Consider the following 25,508-nt stretch of genomic DNA (forward strand, 5'->3'; position numbering starts at 1 on the left):
GCATGCAATGAGGCTGGTGCATGCATGTCTAGTGGTGGCAGTGTACGTGCGTACGTGCGCGCGCGTGGTGGAGGGGGGTGGCGGCAGGCTGAGTATTATGGTCTGTCCGTTGCGAGGTAACTATGCAGAGTCCTGTGTGAGTGTGGGAGGGGGATTATTATGGGATGTCTGCCCCCTTTGTGTGTTTGTGAGGATGTTAGCTAAGCTCTGCCTGTAAGGTTGGGGGAGAGAGAAGAGGGGGACGGAGCAACGTGTTTTGGGTCATTGACGGCTCATTTTTTTTATTTCGCTGATCAGTGGTTCAGCTGGGCTTAATGAATGAGCACTAAATGACAACAACTGCCGCACAAACAGCCTGACTTGTATTAATTCTTGTACCGAGAGAGAGAGAGCACACCTCGACCCGGGACTACACACACACTACAGTAAGTTTCTAATGCGTGAAGGTAGGGTTTCAATGCTTAAACTTTTCTTTGATGTATTGTTATAACTCGACAGTGCGAATTTGCCGCTCATACTTAATAATCATAATAATGATGGATGTCACACTTAACTTAACCCACTCCTGTGTAGAAAAATACCTGCGGATCAACAACAGAAAACGTGAAAGCGTAGATAATCTAGTTATCCAACTTGTTTGAGTGCGCAGGTGGTCAATAAGATGCGATGCAAATAATAAGAAATGAGCAAGGATTAGCTACCAACCAGTGCCATTTATTATTATTTATTTTTCAGCACCCACCACCCCCTCCCTTCCTGGACACCCCCGGTCCATTCTCAAACAGTCCCACGTCATTTTCCCTCCTCCCTCGCCGACCGAGGAGCAAGGTTTAGGAGGGATTAATTCGACCAGCAAGGAATATAATTAAAACGCTGGGAAAATGTCGGGCAGCGAGGATGAGAGGGAAGACTTTGGAGTCGCGGACGAGCACTCACTTCTTCACGGTAAGCTCGCTTTTTCCCCCTCTGAAGGTCCATCTCTCTCTGTCACTTGAGCTCGCCCTAGCTAACGTTAGCTTAAGCTAGCCAGGAGTAGTCGGCACCGTCACTCGCCATAATAAATTAGTTAGCTAACTTGTCAAGCAAGTGTTTATAGTTTTATTTGTTATTCCTTAGCCCCTCTTATTCCTTAAACCTCACGTGTGTCTTCTTGAGTGCGGGCGTGAAAGTTTCAAAGACAGAGGCAAGTTTCAAATGTGGCATTCACGGTGCGTGCGTGTGTGCGTGCGTGCACGAATATTTGCCAGCTCGTGCCAGTGCGCGGTCTGCTCTGTTCTCCCTCGGGCCTGCAGCAATGCTCCTGTCCGTGTGCACACTGTCTTATCTTACTAATTAACGCGTGTCACCCGCAGGTGAGGACGAGCTGGAGGATGCTGTGTCTGACGTAGACGAGGTACCCAAGTCGAAGAAAAAGAAGAAAGCCAAGAAGAGCAGCCGAGAGAGCAGAAGCAGCAAGAGGCAGAGACCCATCAGAGAGGTTAGTTTACTGTTTTTGCCAAACTTTTCATATTCAGGTCGTAAAATTAAATTAAGGCTGTGACTCAGGGAACTGGGGGAATTTGACTTAGTGTAAGCAATTGTAACTGTAACTGTCAACTCACCACATGGGGTCCCATCTGGGGTAATGACGTGTTGCAGATATGGATTTATTACCTGCCTAATAGTGCACATTAAAACAATCACAAAGGACCCATGTGAGTCTTTGGGCTCCAGTTTAGGATCCACAGATCTACTGGACATCCTCAAAATATCCCAAAGGGATGGAAGTTTTGCAGCCAAATAGTGAGCTAATACACTAGTTCTGTCATGTGCTTCTGAGATTTATTCACAGCAGGACAGTGAAGCAAAACAGCTGTGGAAAAGATGCCTGAGTCATAATTTCTGTGGATATATCTGACGCAATTAATATAAAGGGTTAGCGTTGAAATAAAAGAGATTTCCTGAAATTAGGGCTGCAACTAGCAATTATTTTCGTTATTGATTAATCTGCAGATTTTCTTCTCGATTTATCGATTAATTATTGATTATTAAAAAGTTGTGAGTAATGCCTAGTATAATTTTCCACAGCCAAAGATGATGCATTCAAACTGCATGTTTTTTCTGACAGTCCAACACACCAAAACCCGATGATTAAAATGATATGATATAGAACTGCAACAATTACTCGATTAATTGGTCTACAGAAAATTTATCGTTAACTATTTCGATAATTAAATAATCTAATGAGACATTTTTTAAGACAAAATGCCAAACTTCTCTGGTTCCACCTTCTCAAATGTAAATTGTTCTAGTTTCTTCAATGACGGTAAGTAAATTGTTTGATATTTTTGCTTTAAAAATGATTCAAAAGATTAACTGATTATTAAATAGTTGTCAACAAATTTTCTGTCGACCAATATATTTAGTGAATGATCGTTTCAACTCTACCTGAAATTAGTGATGAATCATGCATTGATCAGTGTAGCTCCATGGATGAGCACCGCTGTGTGACTTTCCATGCAGACTTCCCCATACCAATAGTGCGGTATAATTATCGCTAGAAATCAAATAAAAAGGATGACATTATAGTTTATATGATATATAAAAAGTATATAAAGCACTGGTGTCTTTGTGTAATTAGCAAAGTGGTTCTTTGTCTTGCAGGAGTTGCCAGTCAGCTCCCCAGAGCACCTGATTGGAGTAGAAGCAGCAGAGAGAGATGCAGACGAAGGAGGTGTGCGGTCAGAGAGTGAAGGAAGTGATTATGCCCCTGGGAGGAAAAAGAAGAAACGCTCCAGCTCTGCCAAAGAGAAGAAGAAAGGAGGTGCGGCGGCAGAGAAAGGAGGCTCGTCCAGCTCGAAGAGCAAACGCAAAGATCCAGAACCTGAAGATGATGAAGATGATGATGATGATTGCCAGGTAAAGATTTATTCAGACTAAACTGCAGATTGGATAGTAAATTCCCTCAGGGCTAGCGTGACAAACTGACCTCCCTCTGGTTGTTCTTTTCAACCCCTCTCCTCCCGCCTCAGCCTAAAAGCTCCACCCAGCTGCTGGAGGCCTGGGGCATGAAAGACATTGACCACGTCTTTACTCAGGAAGACTACAGCTCCCTCACCAACTACAAGGCCTTCAGCCAGTTTGTCAGGTGAGGAAACCCCTTTTATATTAACTGTAGATATTAATGTTTGCCTCTACCTTGTTATTAAAGAGGTATGCGTGTATGAAAAAATTAATAATTACTATATTTCTTGTCAATTTTATGTCCTTAGGCCTTTAATTGCAGCTAAAAACCCCAAAATTGCTGTATCCAAGATGATGACTTTAATGATGGCTAAGTGGAGAGAATTCAGCACCAACAACCCTCTGAAGGTATTGCAATTCTGAACAAGGTTGAAAGTCTTACTTTTAATGAGTGAGACTCACATATTTCTGTCCTCTTGTGTGTTTAACAGTAGAGAGCAGAGTTTCTCACTCTGTGCTGTGTCCCCCTGTAGGGTTGTGCCACGGCCAACGCAGCCCTGGCAGCTGCCAATGTGGCTGCAGCGGTGGAGAACATGGTGGTGGCAGGGACTGACGGAGGGGCAGAGACCGCTGCTGCCGCTTCACATGTACCTGCTCCTGCTCCTGCCACTGCTCCGACACCTGCCGCACCCCCGGCAACCCCGGCACCTCCGCTCCGCAAGGCCAAGACCAAAGAAGGCAAAGGTAAAGTAGATTAATGTGGAACATGATTATTAGGCTTTACATGATAATGATGCATGAAGATAAAGGTGGTTTGTTATTTATGAACTCTGTAAAATCGGATATTTCAATATTTATCTAACTTAAATTGTTTTTTTGATTAAACTTTGATCTCTGTGTCCTCTCAGGTCCCAACGCTCGCAAGAAGTCGAAGCCCACGCCGAAGCCTCCGCCGAAGCCCAAACCTAAGAAGGTGGCTCCACTCAAGATCAAACTAGGGGGCCTCAACAGCAAGAGGAAGCGCTCCTCTGTAGGATACTTTTTTTGCCACCCTATTTTTCTAATTTCCAATTTTTGGCTTGTCTTTACGTTTGAAAATTTAACGATCATTAAATTAGAATATTGATATTGGTGATGGTATTTCTCTCATTCTCATCTTCCTCTCTCTCACTGTCTCTCTGTCAGAGTGATGAAGATGAACCTGATGTTGACAGTGACTTTGATGATGGGAGTTTCTCTGTGTCAGATGGCTCCAACCGCAGCAGCCGTCCTAAGAAGAAACCCAAGAGTGCGAAGAAAAAGAAGAAAGGTTGGCATGGAAATATTACTATAATAAAAAGTCTGTTCTTTGTTGAATAAATTCAAACTCAAGGCCAATATGAGCCTTACTCCTTCTGTGTCACAGGCTCTGTTTCTAATTTTCTCTCATTTTCTGTGGACATGTTCTCTCAGTGGAGACAGAGGACGGCGATGGTTATGAGACAGACCACCAGGACTACTGTGAGGTGTGCCAGCAGGGAGGAGAGATAATTTTGTGTGACACCTGTCCCAGAGCTTATCACATGGTCTGTCTGGACCCTGACATGGAGAAAGCACCTGAGGGCAAGTGGAGCTGCCCACACTGTGTGAGTACCGTAAGCTCACCTCTCAGTGCTGTGCAGAGAAGACCATCAGGTCCTAGGTTAGAGAAGATTGGGCCTGATTCCTGGAGTATGAAACAGCGCTGACAGGTTGATTTATGGGAAATGGACTTTGTTAATGGTTATTAAATTTTTTTTGTGTTCTCCATTTCTCTTTGTCCTCTGCTGCCCCCCCCAACCATTTTGCTCATGTGCCTGTATATCCTCTCCTATTCCCCACCACACGTCTCACCGGCCCCCCCATTTCCTCTTCTTGTCCCTCCTCTCCCACTCCCTCCCTCCACTATGGCTCCACACGCAAACATGCACGCACATGTGCATGCAACACGCACACACCCCTTCTTGAAAATCACACACCCCTCCCTTTTTTCCTTTCACTCTGTTCCGCATACCTTCCCTGGCTGTCTGCCCCCCTCTTCCCCCCCTCACACACACACACACACACACCACCTCCCTCTCTGTCTGTAATTCTGCTACCAGGAAAAGGAGGGGATCCAGTGGGAGGCCAGGGATGATCTCTCTGATGCTGAAGCAGAGGATGAGGAAGACAGGAGGGATGAAGGGGTGGAGGAAGAAGACGACCACCACATCGAGTTCTGCCGGGTGTGCAAGGATGGAGGGGAGCTGCTTTGCTGTGACACCTGCCCCTCCTCCTACCACATCCACTGCCTCAACCCTCCTCTCCCCGAAATCCCCAACGGAGAATGGATCTGCCCCCGCTGCAAGGTGAGCGCTGTGCACTGGTACACATGAGTCTGCGCGTCCATGTGCTAATGTGGGCGTGCATGCGGATGCAGATTTCATCTTGTGCATGGCTACAGTATTTTAGATAAAAACCATGGCAGTCTTGCCGTTTTTATTTTTCTGATTTCTCATGTCCTAAAAATTTACCATTCATATAAATAAAAAAAACCCAGAATTTTTTATTAGTGGTAAATGCCTCCATTTATTGACGAGCACCCTATCCAAAATTATTTCCTCTCCTTTCCTACTTCCTATCAGTGTCCACCGATGAAGGGCAAAGTCCAGAAGGTTTTAACATGGCGATGGGGGGAGCCGCCAGCCTCCATGCCTGTCCCTCGGCCTGCTGACCTCCCTGCTGATTCTCCTGATCCCCCGCCGCTGGTGGGCCGCAGGGAGAGGGAGTTCTTTGTCAAATGGTGCAATATGTCCTACTGGCACTGCTCCTGGGTGCTGGAGCTACAGGTACCACACACATACTGAAACTGTATTCACCTGTAGTTGAGAATGTGGATTTTTCTGTGCACTTCCCTCACAACACACACACAAATCCAATGGTCCTGTATATTCAGACCACCCTTTCTCTACCTCCCTGTCGCTCTTCCCCAGTTGGAGCTGAACTGCCAGGTGATGTTCCGTAACTACCAGAGGAAAACTGACATGGACGAACCGCCACCTGTGGATTTTGGAGGTGAGGGTGATGATGACAAAAGCACCAAGAGGAAGAACAAAGATCCTCTTTTTGTCCACATGGAGCAGGAGTTTTACCGCTATGGAGTCAAGATGGAGTGGCTGATGATCCACCGCATCCTCAACCACAGGTAGGACACATATAATCTCATATGAAATACACAGTTCACCTATAAAAAGAAGCATACAGTAAATTTTATTGCTCTGAAGGTGTGAAACCATCAGGCAGACTTAGTATTTTAGTCTTGAAATTGCTGTTAATTGGTGATTATTCTGTGTGGTTTAATGCGCATTGCTGTAGTTACTGGCTTCAAGAATTTATGTCTTATTCCTAATAACTCATAAAAATTAGAAACTAAAATAGTTTAGATGTGTGACACTACAAAAACCATAGGATTGCAATATAATTTAACTCCCTAAGAAAGATCAGGAAGACAAAATTGTATGTATGTATGAAGACAAAAATTTTACGTTAAAAACTTATTCTACTATTATCTATACTACACAGCTGTACACACCTGGAGAGCAAACACAGTAATAGTGCTTTATTATAACTCCATCTTTAATGTATGTTTTTTTCATGTCAGTGTTGATAAAAAGAACAACGTACATTACTTGATCAAATGGAGAGATCTGCCCTATGACCAGTCAACCTGGGAGAGTGAAGAGATGGATGTCCCAGAGTTTGACACCTACAAACAGACATACTGGAATCACAGGTATGCAGAGATTTACAAAATGTCAGATGATTCTTCCCTCATGGTATACAGAAATGCAGTTGAAAGGATGTTTTATCTCATTTTCTTTAAGAGAGTTGATGGTGGGTGAGGAGGGCAGACCTGGTAAGAAGCTGAAGAAGGCAGTCAAAGTCAAGAAGGCAGAGCGACCACCTGCTAATCCAGTTGTAGATGTAAGTATTTAGAAACTTTGAACCAAAAAACAGAAACTTTCATATTTCCAAACACAGCCTTGGTTATGAAACTAATCCTGCCATATATAGTTTTTGCAATGGACTACTGGATTATTAATGATAAAATGAAGCATTGCTGTGAAGCGTATTCCCTTGGCAGAATAAAAGTAGCCTGAATTAGGACAGATGTGGAATTGATATTCTTCTTGGTTTCTTCCTTCCAGCCCACCATCAAGTTTGATCGGCAGCCTGACTACTTGGACAGCACAGGAGGCACTCTGCATCCCTACCAGCTGGAGGGGTTGAACTGGCTGAGGTTTTCTTGGGCTCAGGCCACAGACACGATCCTGGCTGATGAGATGGGTTTAGGCAAGACTGTGCAGACTGCTGTCTTCCTCTATTCACTGTACAAGGAGGTGAGTACAGTGTATATGATTTTCATGCAAGAATTTTATATTTTACATTTTTGTTATTGGATTCTTTTGTTCTGCTAAAATAAGACCTACTTATGCTAAAATATTTTAAATTATAAAACTAAATAAAATCTGTAAGTCCTTTGTCCTGATGCTGTTTTGTCCAGTCTGCCCTCCCCTGTCAATCAATGTTAGTGGGTGGGGTTTCAGACATGTGACACACAGTAACTCTGTCCATTAAAGGGGATGAGTTCTAAGTAAGGAACTCTGTCCTAAAGGCAGGGCAAGACAAATACATTTGTTTACATATCTTGTAGTCTATATGATAATTTTCTTGGCTGTGGTTCAGTAGGTAGAGCAGGTCGTCCACTGATCACAGGGTTGGCGGTTCAATCTCCAGCTTCTCCTGTCTACAGGTCCATGGTCAGGCCAGCACCTTGCGTGGTAGCTCGCTGCCATCGGTGAATGTGAATGAGAGGCAATTGTAAAGTGCTTTGGATAAAAGAACCATGAATGCAATGCATCGTGGTGCCTAGTACCAGCAGTGCTTGGAACCCTATTGAAATTGCTCAGATTTTTTTTTCCTCTGTTGGTAAATGTGGTACTGCAACCTACACTGTAAGAGTAGAGTCAAGTGAAATTCACAGGGGTGGAATAGAATCGCGCACATACCTCAGACACCAAAAATTTCACGTCAACCAGCCAGTGGCACTATAATTAACGTAAACGCGTTTTGGCCAGCAACTCCCACATAGTATGTTGCACAATCGAAAAACCTTACATGCACACGTTCCCTGAGCTGCATCTCGTGATATAGGCCACGCCCATTTCCAACTCTCCTCAGCAACTTCCCATAGGTTGCAGTAAAACGGAAGTGATGTCATAACTCCACATAGTATTGTCCATATAACACGAAACTTGGGCTAGTACTTTCCCATGCCCCACCGAGGCTCAGTGCAAAATTTGGCACCAATTGACCACTAGGTGTTGCTTTTGTTGCGAAAACCTACTTTTTTCCAGTCTGTATAAATAATAGCAAAAATAAAATAAATAGAATAAGCAGTAGGATCAGGTGAATGATGAGATGAATGCAGGGGATTTGGCATGATGGATCTGTGAAGGACACTAGAGCCGGAAATATTTTCTCAAGTGTGTAACTTGTTAAGCCCCCCCTCACCATAGTACAGACTTTCCACCTTCAGTGATGAATGTTGCAGGCCCTAGTTAGCAAGTAAGAAACCCATAGAAATACAATCATGGTAGCTGTAGTATGCGGAAATTATTTGCACATTTACTATTTTAGGGTCAATGTCTTTTATGTAAATGTGATAAATTACTGTCCCATTTTCTGTTGTTGGTGTGGTTACAATTTGACTGTAACTTTGCTGTTGCGTGAGGTATTCTATGGATTTCGAAACAAGTACATTGTCATTAAAATCACCCATTATTATTTTGCCTCCTGAAAGTTGTTTAAAATGGCTAACTACAGTAGTCAGGTTTTTTTTTTTTTAATAGGCTAATTTTGTATGATGGCGGTCTATACAGCACTATGTAATAGTGGTCCAGAGGCTGAACATTAAACATGGCTTCCAAGTCACCACAAGGCACATGTAGAATGTTACAAATGATGTGGTTTTTGTGATAGAAGCCAACACCACCATGTTATTCTATCTATAAACCAGAGAAAATTGCAATGTTGCTGTATAATTGAGACATTACTTTATGGTGAAATGTCCATCCTGGCGTTGCAGTATTATTATGTGGTGGATTGTGTTGCAACCATGTTTCTGTAATACAAAGTTTGTCAGCATCCAATATCCTGTGATCATGTTTTAGGTCTGTTACGTGTACATGTAGAGCTTGAATGTTATGTAAACAGACCTTCAGAGAAAATTCTGTTCTTGTTAATTGTACTTTCTGTAGATACTGTAAACGTCAGTATCATTTTTTGAATATATGGCAGTGGCTTTAAAATCTTGAATGACAAGATTTTCCAAAGATGTCACTCGACTTAAGGCTACATATGCTTGGCCAGCTGAGAATTTTTTTGATGCCACTGCTTTGTTTAAAGTTAAGCCTTGCACTTTATGTATTGTGCAAGCCCAGGCTAAATGTAATTGACTAACTAACTCCACCACTGCTTGTCACTTTGTCCTCGTCAGCACCTATTGGGGTTGTCTTTTTATCATCAAAATTGACATAAATTGTTTTTGGGAATTTATCGTTTCCATCAAATTTCAATTACAAACAGTTATTACAAATTACAAACAGTACCAAACACTCTATTAACAAGACCATCAGTAACATCTATATTTTTGATAAGCATAACACGAGCCTTCTGACCAACAGCTAGCAATCTATCCTAATAGATTTTTTTTTTTCACTAGGTGGCGCTTTTGTTGCAAAATAATTAAATAAGTTAACATTATTTTTCCAAACTACCGTTTCTGAACTGAATATTTTCCAATCTCTGTGTTGATCTCCACCTGCGACTTCCACCGCACACATGGGACTGCAGGTCCGACTTGCATTACCTCCATGGGCCATGTTGCGACTTGCACTGGAGGCTTGGACCCCGTTAACACCTGCTTGCTGGTCTAGTGTTAACTTTGTTTTCCACTATTACAGGGTCACTCCAAAGGTCCCTTCCTGGTTAGCGCGCCCCTGTCCACCATCATTAACTGGGAGAGAGAGTTTGAGATGTGGGCCCCTGACATGTACGTGGTGACCTACGTAGGGGACAAAGACAGCAGGGCTGTCATCAGAGAGAACGAGTTCTCCTTTGAGGGAAATGCCATCCGTGGCGGGAAAAAAGCATCAAAGATGAAGGTAAGGAAAAAGTAGAGAAAAGAGCAAGAGTGAGGATACCAAATGAGAGTATTAAAGATCTTTGATAGGAAATAGTGATGAAGCAGTGTAGTCAGTTTGAATTGGTACACTACGTACTAGCACTTTCTGTCTTATATAGTCTTAATAGCAACACCGGTCAGAATTTACATTACAAAAATATTAAAGCTGCCAAATTATATAAAGGTTCAACTACCACTTTTAGTTTGTGGCACTAATATTACCAGTGGAGGCAATAATTGTGCCCTAATAATTGTGTTTCTACTTCTTTCCCTGTTGGGCAGCTTAACTAATGTCCCTCTCTCTCTGTGCTTTACAGAAAGACTCAACAGTCAAGTTCCACGTCCTGCTAACATCCTATGAGTTGATCACTATTGACCAGGCTGTGCTGGGCTCCATTGAATGGGCCTGTCTAGTTGTGGATGAAGCACACAGACTCAAAAACAACCAGTCCAAGGTAATAACATAGTACTTTAGTAGAAGTGTTTGTTTATTCTATGTTTCAAATTCAATACTGAAAATAATATGTTAAATAGTTAAATATGTTTTTTTCTCTGCCTTTTTTATTAGTTTTTCCGAGTGTTGAACAACTATCCGCTGCAACACAAGCTGCTGCTAACTGGTACTCCTCTTCAGAACAACCTGGAGGAGCTCTTCCACTTGCTCAACTTCCTGACCCCAGAGCGATTCAAGTCAGTAGCCCCATATGTGGCCACAGCATATGTGGCTGTATTGCAGATACAATGAGGACACCCACACTGATCTTATATTTATGTATTTTTTCTTCAGCAACCTGGAAGGGTTTCTGGAGGAGTTTGCAGACATTGCCAAAGAGGACCAGATCAAGAAGCTCCATGACATGCTGGGACCACACATGCTCAGGAGGCTGAAGGCTGATGTTTTCAAACACATGCCGTCAAAGACTGAGCTCATTGTTAGAGTGGAGCTGAGCCCAATGCAGAAGTAAGTTAAGAGAAGATGTGTAGCAGTATATTTAAAGTATACACCCGTGAAATTTAAACCGGTCTACATATTGAAACTATGGGTGGGCATTTTTCTGGATAGTGAAGGATATAAAGTCTGAATTCTGAATACGTGTGTAGAGTATTTTCCTTTGGCTGATCTCTGTAGTCTCTTTTCTCATTATTATTTTTTACATTGTTTCTTTGTTGTAACCCAGGAAATACTACAAGTTCATCCTAACACGTAACTTTGAGGCCCTGAACACTCGAGGAGGAGGAAACCAAGTCTCTCTGCTCAACGTGGTGATGGACCTGAAAAAGTGCTGCAATCACCCCTACCTTTTTCCTGCAGCCGCCACAGTACGACCCACGTCTTTCCACACAGTTATATGGGAACAAACTATTTCTTACGGGGTTGCATGCTGTGTTGTAGCACTGAACTATGGCTATGTATTGGAATATATTTAATGCAGTCAGTTAATTCAGATTTCTTCTCTGGTTGTAGGAGGCGCCAAAACTTCCAAATGGCATGTATGAGGGCAATGCTCTGACCAAGTCTTCAGGAAAACTGATGCTGCTCCAGAAGATGATGAGGAAGCTGAAGGAGGGAGGCCACAGGGTCCTGGTCTTCTCCCAGATGACCAAAATGCTAGACCTGCTGGAGGACTTCCTGGAGAACGAGGGATACAAATATGAGAGAATCGATGGAGGAGTCACTGGCAACTTGAGACAGGAGGCCATTGACCGCTTTAATGGTGAGCCATATAGTACATAAACTGTTTGTCGTAGAAAAGGTTTCAGTCGTAGTCATCTGGACACTGTTTTCAGAATCAAGACGTTTCGGCTCCCATCCGGAAGTCATTCTCAACTGTGAAAAAATTGGACGGGAACTGGAAATTTAAGCTACTCTGAGTTACATAAGCCCTGCCCTCAGGAGGGAATCTGCCTGAGTATAAACTGTTTGTATTACCTAAAAACAGCTGCTTTGGTATGCTATCAATGTTCTGATTTTCTTTCTCTTTTTTTGTTGTTCATCCCAACAGCTCCCGGTGCTCCCCAGTTTGCTTTCCTCCTCTCCACCAGAGCTGGTGGTTTGGGCATTAATCTCGCCTCTGCTGACACTGTCATCATCTACGACTCTGACTGGAACCCCCACAATGACATCCAGGTATGCAAACCCCGGGCTCAACCTCACATCCATGTCAGTATGTTTGTTTATTTGGATGATAGGTGATTATGCTGTTTGTTTCATGTGTGTGTTTTGTAGGCGTTCAGCAGAGCTCACCGTATAGGCCAGAACAGGAAAGTGATGATTTATCGCTTCGTTACCAAAGCCTCTGTGGAGGAGAGGATCACACAGGTCTGTGAAAAGGAGCACTACAAGAAATTACCTCTTAAAATTGTATAAACTATGTCAGGATCACCTGCTCACCGCTTGTTTGTCTTCCACGTACTTCCCTTTACCAGGTGGCAAAGAAAAAGATGATGCTCACCCATCTGGTGGTGCGACCTGGTCTCGGCTCCAAGACAGGCTCCATGTCCAAGCAGGAGCTCGATGACATCCTCAAGTTTGGAACTGAAGAGTTGTTCAAGGATGAAGTCGGAGAGGGTGAGTTGAGTTTAACCCACTGCCAGATGCATCTATTTTTAAGATCCAGTATGAATTCTGTCAATCATTTACTTTTAAGTTTATCTGCATTTTACAATAAACATTTCTCAAGCATTAAAAGGGTAGCTACATAATTTCAGAGTATATTTTTATTGTTGTTTGTTTTTGTTTAGCTTCCTTTTTATTTGACTCATCCTGCTTTCAGGGGACAACAAGGAGGATGACAGCAGTGTGATCCACTACGATGATCACGCAATTGACCGTTTGTTAGACAGGAACCAGGACGCCACAGACGACACTGAGCTCCAGAGCATGAACGAATACCTCAGCTCCTTTAAAGTGGCCCAGTATGTGGTCAAAGATGAAGATGATGAGGTATGAATGTGTCTACAAAATGTGTGTGTATGATTATATAACAAAGTAGGTAGGGGATGTCTATAGTTAGAATTGTCTAAAATGTCCTGAAATTGTTTTTAGTCTTTGATGCAGCTTTAGACATGGATCGACTTTGACCTAGATCTAGCATTATTGTTCAACTCTGTAGAGGCATTTTTATTTTATTTTGAATGGCATAAAAGGTTTTAAATTTTCAAAAAGGTAGATCCACAGGCATTGTGTGCATTCTTAATATATAAAATATTAATTACTCTTCCCTTTGTTTGAGGAGGAGGAGGTGGAAAGGGAGGTGATCAAGCAGGAAGAAAGTGTTGATCCTGACTACTGGGAGAAGCTGCTTCGTCACCACTATGAGCAGCAGCAGGAGGACCTCGCCCGAAATTTGGGCAAAGGCAAAAGAACTCGAAAGCCAGTTAACTATAATGACGGCTCCCAGGAGGACCGAGGTATTAGACAGGGTACAGAACAACATATAATGCAACCTCTTCTTGTGTGTGTGCTGTGCAGTGCTGTTTGGTGGACTTGTGTTTGTGTGGTGTTGGTGTAACATGGTAGGAGATCCAGTGAGTGCATGGCATAAAGTTTTCATTTTGTTTTGTGGAATCTTGTATCTGGAACATTGAGTGATGCATACAGAGCTGTGCTCCTCAGTGCAGTTATCCAGCTAACTTTGTCATCCTGCTTTATGAGATGGATGCACACTAAATAACCAGAATAAGACTGACTGAAACTCTGGGTTGAGGTCCCATTTGAAACCTAATTCAAACCAACTACAGAAATTGACCCCAAAGAGGTATTGATAATATAGTACAGCTTTTGGCTTAGCCTGTTTGATTTTTACCATCAAGAACAACAAGGAGCAGTAGCAGAATTTGCAAGATAGAAAGGAAGACAGCATCAGACTACTAGAAGGATACAGAGTTTTGCTGATGTACTTGTAGTATTTAGCTTAAATGTGTGTTAAGGAGACAGGCTTGAAAACAAAAAACTACATACAACCTGACAGAAAGGGGCACTATAAGTTTCCTTAGCCTAAAACCACCGGCCATTGCATTTGTAACTAGAAGGGCACTCGGAGAGCACAGACCTCCACCAATAGTCCAGATTTGCTATGCAAATCTGCAAGCGCAACCACTAAATAGCTATGTCTGGATATACTTCCGAAACTATTAGAATTAGAGTATGTCAAAATATGGTTGTTCCTAGTTGAAGCGCCATCATGTCATATACCAGCTGCATTTGTTCCTACAGCGATGTTTGAGGTGGCTGTTATATTTTGTTGTATGTTTAGTCACGGGACACCATTCACTTTATTTAAGACGGTTTGCGCGTATGCGACAAGTTCAGTTCATTTTGCTATAGACACCAGTGTTGCAATTGACCTATTGGGACCTATTGGATCTGCTCCAAAATTGAATGGGTTCTTCCTTGGCCCATGCTGCACCCTTCCACCAAGTTTCATGAAAATCGGGTCAATTGTTTTTCCGTAATCTTGCTGACAGACAAACAAACGAACGCCAGGTAATAATGAATGTAGCCTTTGGGCTTTTCACAAGGCATTGTTAAAATCTGTAAGGAGAATAGAACTTCATTTATTTTAAATTTGTAAAGATTCAGTAATATTGCACAAAAGAGGCAATACTACTGCATGTTAATATTTGCACTAAGTCTAGCATTAAAATAAGCCAAAGCATGTTAAATTTTACTGAAATTAAGTAAAACCATATTAAACGTTCTCCACTCTCCTCCTCCCCAGACTTATTTGAGCAAAGTGAATACAGGATTAAAAAGACGGCAGCAGCAGACTTGTGAATGCTTTTGTGATCTACTAAATACAACAAACCTAAATATATATATATAATATAAAAAATATTTATAGAAACTGAAAATAAATTAAAATAGGTCCTTGTTTAAAAGTCAAAAAGATTAAATCATTGACTATTAAAAAACTACTGGTATGTTATGTACATTATGTTGAATGTTGTGACTTGAATTTGTTTTCATGCGCTGGTTTATTTGTAATTGGACAGTGAACCCATACAAGGCAAAAATCACTGTTGCTTAAAGCAAAGGAGACAAACAACAGGTGTACTTGTACTCATACAAGTTGAGAATTAGTTATGCCTTTCTGTAAATTTTGTTGTATAGTCAGCATGTCAGTTATGTTAAAGTTAAATGACAAAACTATTCCTGTTGTTGATTTGGGAATATTTAGTAAAAATGTGGTTCTGAAGCAGTAGCTCCCCCTCCTGGCTAAAAGCCTGGTTGACAGTAACTTAATGGGGCTGGAGCTCCACAAGGAGTTTGGATGTACTTTATCTTGTCTATCAATAAGATTGATGTCCAGGCTGTGAAGAGTTTTTTGTCCGTTCTCCCTCATCAACATTTCTCTGTCTATGCTCCCGTTAGACTGGCAGGAGGATCAGTCCGATAACCAGTCTGATTACTCGGTGGCCTCGGAGGAGGGCGACGAGGACTTTGATGAACGGAGTGAAGGTAATGTATATGTGTGTGTGTGTGTGTGCTTTGGTGGTAAGATGGACTGTGAATGCCACCACTCTTAACTATTTATGTGAAGATATAGAATGTTCCATTTAAGTTGTTAAGTTAGTCATTAAGATGAATTTGAGTTTAAGATTTGGTCCCAGCAATGCTTGAGACATGGAAGTAGACCTTCCTGTTAATCTCTACTGTTTGAGCCCCAGTTCTTTCATCCACTAACAGCCTTCAAACCACCTCTACAGATGTTTATTCAGATTCAGATGACAGCTATGATATCGTCATTGACAACCTCAACAACAACTCAGGAAGCAGCACTTGTCGCTGCATCATCTGCATTGAGCGTAGAGAGGCAAGAAAAGACAGAAAGAAAAAGAAAAAGGAAGAAAAGAGAAGGAAAAAAGCAAAGAAACAGGGAAAGAAAATTAAAATCAGTGGTTTCACTTCCAGCTGAACTGTCTACTTGCACTCTAAAGATAATGTTTGTGTTCATATTAACTGTTAATTAAGTTGTTTTGAAATGCACTTTACACGGTTTGTTTCAAAAAACACTTTCAGTATTGTTTCGGAACAAATTGTTATCTCCTATTTATACAATTTATATAAGTTGATATAAATGTTATTTATTTGGCAATTCATTTATAAGTGCAAAAATATGTACATGCTTTGTATTGATTTTATTATTTTTTTTATTCAATTATGGCTCTGTTACTTATATTTCATTAAATGAAGTATACCACAACACTGATTTTGGTTGTAAACGTTCTGAAAGCTTTATGCTTTAAGAAGAAGCATTTTAATGTAGAAGTGCAGAGAGATTGTGAAGTGGGACAGCTTCAGCAGGATCAGAGTGTGCCGTGATGAGCCGTAAGTGGAACAGCTTCACAGAGCAACTTTAGGACGTTAAGAACACACATGATGATACATCAAGATTCAGTTTCACTTTAAATTTTAATGACTTAAGTGAAACGTTATTGCCTGGAATGTGCACTGAATCTCAGATAGACTAACTATGTTCATTTCGCTTTAGCTAATGCCCGCAGACCAAACCGTAAAGGGCTGAGGAACGATCGGGACAAACCTCTACCTCCGCTGTTGGCCAGAGTGGGCGGGAACATCGAGGTGAGTTCCTACAGATGAAGAATGAGTTAGCACAAAAAGATAAACAATGATAAATGCCTCAAAAATGTCCTTTTTTGTCATGTTACCCTTTTGTTATTTCTATTAAGCATTTTATTTGCAAACATCTTTATCCTGTCAGGTTTTGGGCTTCAATGCACGACAGAGGAAGGCTTTCCTGAATGCAGTGATGCGTTATGGGATGCCTCCCCAGGATGCTTTCACCAACCAGTGGTTGGTCAGGGACCTCCGAGGGAAGTCTGAGAAAGAATTCAAGTAAGTCTCAATGTGACATGTTTCTGTTTGTTCCAATATTGGTAGCGCTAGATATTGAACCTCAATGCTATTATTATTGATAGCATTATTATCCAAAACGTGTCTGTAGCTGTATTGAAAACTGTCAAATACTCACAGTTAGCAGGTCAGATTCATAATCTTTTCTACTTCGATCAGAGAGTTCCTGATTTAAATCAAAAACATTTTTTTATTTAGGCAAAGTTCTTGTATGGCTTCTTATGTTTAGACAACATTTAATATGATAACTGTGGTTTTATATATAGAAAAATGTATATATAGTATAGAAAAAAGGTATGGTTTTGGTATAAAGACCAAAACTCAGGTATTGTATTGGCAATATAATCGAAATATTTTTAAAAATACCCAACCCTAAGCAGTGTTACAGTTTACTTGGCTGGGCTATTTGCTTTAGAAGCCTCTTAACCCTTTATAGCAGTCATGAATCTGGTATATTTATCATTTAGTTTGATTTGCAGTGTATTTTCCTTGTGCATTTCTGTGTCTGGCTCACAGAGATTTTGACATGTTCCAAACGTATTAACGGTGACATCCCTCCTCATTCTTCTTCAAACGTGTTCGCAGGGCCTATGTGTCTCTGTTCATGCGTCACCTTTGTGAGCCAGGGGCTGATGGAGCTGAGACCTTTGCGGATGGTGTTCCACGTGAGGGTCTGTCAAGGCAGCACGTGCTTACCCGTATTGGTGTGATGTCACTTATTAGGAAAAAGGTATGGTTTACCAGTTAGAAAAGAAACGGTACAAAACATGTTTAGGTAATTCAGGTATTTAATCCCTGGTGAGTGATGGGCTGACTGATAGGATGACATGTCGATTAACAGGTGCAGGAGTTTGAGCATGTGAACGGTCAGTGGTCAATGCCCTGGATGGCCGAGCTGGAGGAGAACAAAAGGGCTGCAGCTTTGGCTGCAGGTGAAGACCCAAAGACTCCTTCTACTGGGACCCCTGCAGACACACAGCCCAACACTCCTGTCCCAGGTACACACACACACACTTCATTACTTAGTACTGGATTATTAAAACAACATTTAAAATTCCATATGATTTCTTACAATGTACAAATGATCCCTGCAGTCAGGTAATGTCATTTCAGCTCTTGCAATGAGAACCATCACAGACACATATACTGCATGTTGTAAGACTGTCCTGACTGGGGATCCTTTGACAAATGACATGCATTTCCTTTTCCTCTGAGCCCTAACCTCAGCGCCACATGCTTTACCTGAACTTATACCCTAACCGAAGCTTAATATAAATTCTAACTTAAATTGTTTAAATTGTAATCGTAACCCTGACATAACCCTGGTTGACATGAGAACAATTTTGTCTCTGTGTTGCACTGAAATATATTGTTATCCTTGTCTCTGTTCAGACCCAACTACAAGTATCTCTTGACTATCAGCTTATTCCCTGACCAGAAAAACATGAAATAAGTAATAACTGGCCTCAAGACACACTTTTTTGGCTTATTCAACCATTAAGCTTCAAAGATGTAATTAGTTTTAATGACAAATATAACAGACACAGGATATAAATGCACTCTTTGCATACCTGTCGTTGACACGTGCGTCCTGTTTTGTCAGAAGATTTGTCTAAATCAGACGACAAGGAAGACATGAAGAAGGAGGGCGAGGATGGCAAGGGAGCTAAGAAGGCGGATGATCCAGAGGTAAATTCTGCTTTTACATCCATATCACCCATTTTTGTTTTCAGTCTAATATGTTTTGAGCAGCAACATTATACTTGAATTTGCTGATTTTTCTAATTTGAAACTTGCTACCCCCTCTCTCCCCCTAGATTATTGAAATCCCAGATGAGTCTGAAAAATCCCCCGTCTTTGAAAAGAAAGGAGAGGTAGAATCTGCTGTAGGGAAGGAGGAGAAAGAAAAGGATACAGGAAATGGAGATGAAGGCAAGGAGAAGGAGGCTGAAGACATGAGCACGGACAAAGAAGAGAAGGACAAGATTTTGGAGATGGAGAAGGACACTCCTGCTGATGTCAAGGGTGAAGGTTCGGAGGACAAGACGGATTCAGAGGAGGACAAGTCTAAAGGTGAGGCAGGTGTTTAAACTCTTTTTCAATGTTTCTCATTTCCTTTTTCTGTCATTCTAAAAGTGCTCCTCTTGTTTCAGCTGAGGAGGGAAAAGATGAGAAGATGGACATCAGTTCGCCAACAGAGGAGAAGAAAGGTGCATACGTGTCAACACACACACAAACATACACACACTTTGCATTGAAAGTACTTTGCAAAATGTTTATAAAAACTCAGATGGAGACATCCTCAATACATTTATAAGGTAAAACTAAATGTCTAAATGTAAATATACTCAACAATTTCAACAGTGCCATTGGAATCATAACTGCATTTCCATAAGGAGAGGGTGTCTTGAGTTTTAAACTTTGTTGCTGACATGTTTCTGTTGTTTTCTCAGAGCAAAAAGAAGAGAAGGACGGTGTGAAAACAGACGAGTCTGGCAAACTGCAGAACGGAGAGAATACCAAGGAAGGAGGAACAGCTGTGGCGGTGGTTAACGTCAGTGAAGAGAAGAAAAAAGCCACCAAGCAGAGGTTCATGTTCAACATTGCTGACGGAGGATTCACAGGTGAAAACACACACACTTTTTTCTCCTTTCTCTTCTCTTTTTCTCTTCAGTTTCTGTCTTTTGACCTTTCTGCCCTCCTTTCCAGAGCTTCACTCTCTGTGGCAGAATGAAGAGAGGGCAGCCACCGTCACCAAGAAGACCTTTGAGATTTGGCACCGTCGCCATGACTACTGGCTGCTGGCTGGAATCATACAGTATCCTTTCCTTGTTAAACTCTCGTGTGTTTGCTGTCTCCTATCACCGCAGAGCTGATATGATTCAGTGTTTCTCACAGGATGACAGTGTAACTGTGACGGGTGGTGGTAATATTTGTCTACTGACAATAGGCCTACCGTATTTGAAAGAATACATTACCCTATTTCTAGTAGATTTCATCATTTTAATTCTACTTAATTCTCCACCTTATTTTAGTGTTTATTCACAAGCTACTTTAATCTGCTCACCTTTCTTTTCCCTTTAATTCTCCCCATCGGCACCAAAAGGTGCACTTACAAGCTTTTACAAAACAATGGCATAAGTAGTCCTACATTAAAGAGGAGACTCTCTCTCTCTTTGTGTTTCTCTGCAGGGCATCTGTGATTGTTAGTAGTCCCTTCTCGCTATAGCAGAACGAACAGGTATGGGAGGGGTGGAGTGAGGGGAGATTGTCCACTAGTTAATCGATCGCAGACGGTTTGGCTGATTGACTGGGAGTGAAAGATGCTTTGCTGATGCAACTGCGCAAAACACAATGTTCGTGGCGGGACAAATTAGACTAATAGGTAATTAATGGGAAACACTGAATGATTAGTTGACTAATCGATCGGTCGGTTGTGAGAAATTAATCTGTTTTAAACTGTTTTGAAAATCAAATATGAAGATGTGCTGGTTTTCTTAGTCCACCATAATAGAAAGTTGAATATCTTTGTTGTTGTTGTTGGGTTTTTTTTTTTGTTTTTTTTTTTTACTAGACAAAACAAGCAATTTGAAGTGGTCAGCTAGGGTTTTAGGAAGTTGTGATTTTTCACTTTTTTCTGATATTTTATCGACCAAACAAACTGTTATTTTAGAAAACGATTGGCAGATTAATTGTTAATTAAAATAATCGTAAGCTCCCGCCTCATATCACATTTCTGCATTCTAGATGGTAGAAACTTGAAGCTGCCAGTATGAAGCACACTAAACTGCATTCTCAGCCCTTAGTTTCTTGTTTTACAGTTTTCTGTAATGGGAGTGAGGTGTTTGCGCGGATTAAGAATTATTTAGGAGTCTATTGATCTATTGAAAGGATGATGGACCAAGAATTTAAGACAGGTCATGCAGTCAGGGACCTTCTCAAAAGAAGAGAAGAAAGTTATCTTAAATGTTTAGGTTTAGGAATATCTGTAGTGCACAGCTTTATTTGCCTAAGCCCCTAAGTGTTAAGTTGTCCATGCACGATAATCAGCATTTATTGTCCTTAAAACTTGCTTGAGATAAAATTGGCATATGATAATATGACCCTCATAGGACAATAATGTTGTTACACTTGACCTCAGCATCTCTCAGACACGGCTATGCTCGGTGGCAGGATGTGCAGAACGATGTGAGGTTTGCCATCCTCAATGAGCCCTTCAAAGGGGAGATGAGCAGAGGAAACTTCCTGGAGATAAAGAACAAGTTTCTGGCCCGCAGGTTCAAGGTGAATTGAGTGCACTCACTGTTGTCACAAGTTTCCCCTGTAGGTGTGTGTGTGTTTCTGTCTGTTTGTGTTTCTATCATATCTCACTGGGCATGTTGTCTTTCAAAGAGGGTCTAAGGACAGAGGGTGTTGTATGCCGATTGGCGATTTGTGATATTGGGCTATATAAATAAAATTTACTTGACTTGACTTTCTTTGTTTCCTGTATAGTTATTGGAGCAGGCGCTGGTGATCGAGGAGCAGTTGCGCAGGGCGGCTTACCTGAACATGACAGAGGACCCGGCCCACCCCTCCATGGCCCTCAACACTCGCTTCAGTGAGGTGGAGTGTCTCGCAGAGTCCCACCAGCACCTTAGCAAGGAGTCCATGTCTGGAAACAAGCCTGCCAATGCAGTTCTGCATAAAGGTAAATCGTATGGAAGATTAAAGAGATAGGTATAGTGAAGGTTCTCATTGACCTGGAAAATTAAAAGATTGTAGATTTGAGCAAAATTAAATAAGGCCTTCAAATTGTTTGAAAATTTGAAAGTACTTGGCTTTGAAAATACCTGGGGACAAGTGTACTGCACAGGCTTTTGCTCATGTTTAGCAACTGCAAAGTCAGGTACTATCTGTCACTTTACTAATGACATTACATGTAGCTAAATATTTCAGCTAACTTGAGAGGAATCGACTAACCATACATTTCATTTGTGACACTCATAATCCTCTTAACTGTTTAATGGCTGTCTTGCAACTCGCCAACCAATTCTCAAATTCATAGTCACGTTTAGCAGGCTGCACATTGTCTGCAAGGAGGAGCTGTACATCATTAGCGAGGACATTGTTATGAAAAGATAGCACATTTGCTGTCAATAATTAAGTGTTTTTCAAAAAACACTTTGCTAACGACAGGATCTTCCATTCTCTACTATAGAAATGGATTGGCTAACTGAAACACCAGCCATATCAGTCATAAAGCCAGTCAGTCCTGACTGCTGTGGTATTGTAGTGAGTGAAATTGCAGTGACTGGAAATTGGTCATCCTATGTTCAGATCTTGGCAGGAGAACTGTTTTAAAGATTCTGTACTGTCATCGAATATTCCTTTATCTCGAATCAAAACTATCTATTGTGTCTAAGGCAACAGTTTCCATTCTTGTAAGAGGCTTCTGAATAAGAAGAGCTTGTGTGTGTGAGTGAGAGAGAGAGAGAGAGAGAGAGAGAGAGAGAGAGAGAGAGAGAGAGAGAGAGAGAGAAGCGTTGGCCGTCCTTGTGATGGTATCAGGAGAAGGGAAAAGGGAGCTATTATGTAAACACAAGCATTTAAATTTCTGGGCTCTAATTATAATATAACCAGGAACAACCAGGTGCAATACTGCAGTTAAAAACAGAGCAGCTTCCATGTTTGAACAAGGAAATAAACACTACAACCACCCTTTGAGGTTGTAGAGATTAGTACTGGCTCAATACGAGGGTTTGGTGTCGGGCTGCAACTAAAGATTTTCATTATTGATTAATCTGCTGATTATTTTCTCAATTAATCAATGAATCATTATATATATATATATATATATATATACCTATAAAATGTCAGAAAATAGTGAAAAATGGCCATCATATTATCTCAGTCTAAGGTGACATCTTCATATGTTTAGTTTTGTCCAACCAAAACACAAAAATGGTCAATTTACAATAATATAATACAGAGAAACACATCTGAGAAGCTGGAACCACCAAATATTGTTTGGCATTTTTGCTTGAAAAATGACTTATACGATTAATTGTTTGTCAAAATAGTTGCTGATTAATAACTCCTTGGTGAAATAATACAAGCAGTAGAGAACAGATGCTGCTTGGCTGTAGTGAGTGTAAGGACAATGACAGTAAAATGTCTGATAAAATGCTAGTTGTTAGTAGTAATTGTATTATTAACAACTTTACAGACTGTTTTTGTTAGCCTGCTAGCCAAGCTAGATCCCGCAGTTCATGTTTACAACCCTACCCACGTTACTTCCTGTCCCCTCCTGCTTTTTACCACACCACGTGAGTACATTTCACCAGGAGAAATCTGGTCTGACTGCACCTTAACGCTTGAATATGGTAACTTTGAATCCTCAACTCAAAACTGACAAAAAAAAACTAAAACAGTGTTTATGTGTTGTATTTCCAGTTCTCAAACAGCTCGAGGAACTGCTGAGCGACATGAAGGCTGACGTCACTCGCCTCCCGGCAACCATAGCCAGGATACCCCCTGTCGCCGTGCGCCTGCAAATGTCTGAGAGGAACATCCTCAGCCGATTGGCCAGCCGGGGCCCTGAGGTCACTACTCAGAACCAATCACAGACCTCACAGCAGATGCAGGTGCCGCGCTGACCAGTCATCTCGCACATGTCACTCTCACTGACTGAGGCCAGTCGCCTTCACCTCACCGCCATGTAGCAGACGTCCTCCCCCTCAACCACCACGTACAGCACAGTCAGGTTAGTTCTCGTTCTGCACCAACAACCCATCTCCGGACTCAGAAGAGCATTAGCTGTGCTACTGGACTTTGATTTCAAAAGACTGGAACTGTAGATGTAGGATGGGAGTGAATGGAAGAATCACTTCTTTCTGTGGCAGACTAGAAACAAGTCTTTCTCCTCCACTGGGATCCAGATTTAACTTGTGTAACCTGAGCACTGTTGAACTGTGGGAAGCTCCACTGACCTGTCCTGTTCTGTCTTTACAGCAGGGTCAAATATGTACGTAACTATATGTAACATGAAGCAGAAGAAACTAGACAGGAGAAAAAGCAGCATGTTTGGAGTTTACTGGTGCTTTGTAGTAATTTTTTTGGATTATTAAAGAATTCAAGGGATTTTATTGTGCTCATTTTCACCTTTAGAAAATTGTGAAATTTTCAGCTTTTTTTTTTTTTTTAAAGTCATTCAACTCTAATGTCCTCACTTATATGTGTGTGTGTGTGTGTGTGTACAGAGAGTGTGTGTGTGTGTGTGTGTTTCCTGTATGTATGTATAAAATAGGGCATACTAATGTGCACCTCTACTGCAGAATGCCCCTGACACAGAGAGACTGTTACTGTCACTTTTCTATCAGTCAGATCTGTTACCTCTTACCACGTCCTTACCCTCCATCCCAAACCTCCACCTCTCTTGTCAGGTGACCCGATCCAGGATCAGCTCTCTGTGCTCACACCCCAACTAGCACCCTGACATTCCTAACTGCACCACAAATTTGCTCCTTGGAAACTCTCCCGTGTTTGCCCGAAATACGGACATGCAATAGCTCCACAGCTTTTAGGTACATGGGATGGTTTTGAGAACGATGGCAATCTTAAGTTAATTTAATTTCTTACTGTCTATTGTTATGTTGTTTGACATTATTGAGTATTATTATTACGGTTACCACCTTGTCGTTTTTATCATTGCTGTTTGTTTTTATGGACTACAATAAAAAGTCAACAGTTTTTCAAGGTTTTTGTCAATTTTTTAAAGTACTCCTCAAGTCAAAAATGTGTTTTTCTTATGTTTCTTATGAGATTCAAACCTACTCCGGGCAAGCTAGATTTGGGACGTCACAAATTCGAAAGCCAATCACAATGCCACCGGCAAAGAAACCTGAAACCTCCAGTGCAAAGCGGACTTATCAGTACAGAGCAAGTTTGCACTAAGTTAGCGTAGTGAAAGTTTTGACAGCAAATCTGATAGGGGGTGCTGTTTTTGTATGTAAACCGGCCCTGGAGCTTCCTTCAACTATCCGCTAATGTTACATAATAACAATGTGAACACACTGTAACATCTTAGCTGATATTATTGTATGTTTCACAACTACTAACGCTGTGTCAGCCACTGCCAGCTAACAAACAACATAAACAAATAAAAGATGCTAACTATACTTAACATTCTGATACGTCTGCTAGTCGCCGATTTTGGTGAACAACTGACTCCTCATCTAAGTCTGACAGGCTCACACATGTTGTTTTAGTGATGGTAGTGGAGAACATTGTCTAAGACATTGGTCCTAATCTCTCCCATAGGTGTTTAACTGGATTGAGAGATGGTGGCTGTGAGGGCCATAGCAAATGATTCACATAATTTTTATACTCATCAAACCGTTCAGTGATCCCTGTATTTGTTATATTTCCACTCATTTATTCAGGTTTTTTGTTTAGTTTGTCACC

The 25,508-nt window shown here is 41.4% G+C and overlaps 1 protein-coding gene across 5 annotated transcripts; it reads left to right on the plus strand.

Moving 5' to 3' along the window:
- Nucleotides 1-161: 161 nt before the first annotated feature.
- chd4b (chromodomain helicase DNA binding protein 4b) lies at nucleotides 162-24,794 on the plus strand. Of its 5 annotated transcripts, none has more exons than XM_044208844.1 (40): nucleotides 162-425; nucleotides 736-945; nucleotides 1,353-1,477; nucleotides 2,644-2,898; nucleotides 3,012-3,127; nucleotides 3,252-3,351; nucleotides 3,477-3,687; nucleotides 3,852-3,973; nucleotides 4,129-4,252; nucleotides 4,396-4,568; nucleotides 5,064-5,309; nucleotides 5,586-5,789; nucleotides 5,934-6,145; nucleotides 6,602-6,733; nucleotides 6,825-6,924; nucleotides 7,149-7,340; nucleotides 9,966-10,166; nucleotides 10,504-10,641; nucleotides 10,755-10,876; nucleotides 10,974-11,147; nucleotides 11,365-11,506; nucleotides 11,652-11,901; nucleotides 12,190-12,314; nucleotides 12,414-12,506; nucleotides 12,614-12,755; nucleotides 12,961-13,130; nucleotides 13,420-13,609; nucleotides 15,561-15,647; nucleotides 16,681-16,772; nucleotides 16,912-17,045; nucleotides 17,649-17,793; nucleotides 17,905-18,061; nucleotides 18,667-18,752; nucleotides 18,881-19,136; nucleotides 19,217-19,273; nucleotides 19,517-19,687; nucleotides 19,773-19,881; nucleotides 21,215-21,347; nucleotides 21,558-21,753; nucleotides 23,499-24,794. In XM_044208844.1, the coding sequence occupies exons 2-40, from the start codon at nucleotides 882-884 to the stop codon at nucleotides 23,699-23,701; spliced, it is 5,949 nt and encodes a 1,982-aa protein (XP_044064779.1). In that variant the 5' UTR covers nucleotides 162-425; nucleotides 736-881; the 3' UTR covers nucleotides 23,702-24,794. The 5 variants fall into 5 exon arrangements, with proteins under 5 accessions (XP_044064779.1, XP_044064781.1, XP_044064782.1 ...); XM_044208846.1 differs by having other exon boundaries at nucleotides 18,670-18,752; XM_044208847.1 differs by having other exon boundaries at nucleotides 13,420-13,597.
- Nucleotides 24,795-25,508: the final 714 nt, after the last annotated feature.

This window comes from Siniperca chuatsi, linkage group LG9 (assembly GCF_020085105.1).
Source record: "Siniperca chuatsi isolate FFG_IHB_CAS linkage group LG9, ASM2008510v1, whole genome shotgun sequence".
Taxonomy (NCBI): Eukaryota; Metazoa; Chordata; class Actinopteri; order Centrarchiformes; family Sinipercidae; genus Siniperca; species Siniperca chuatsi.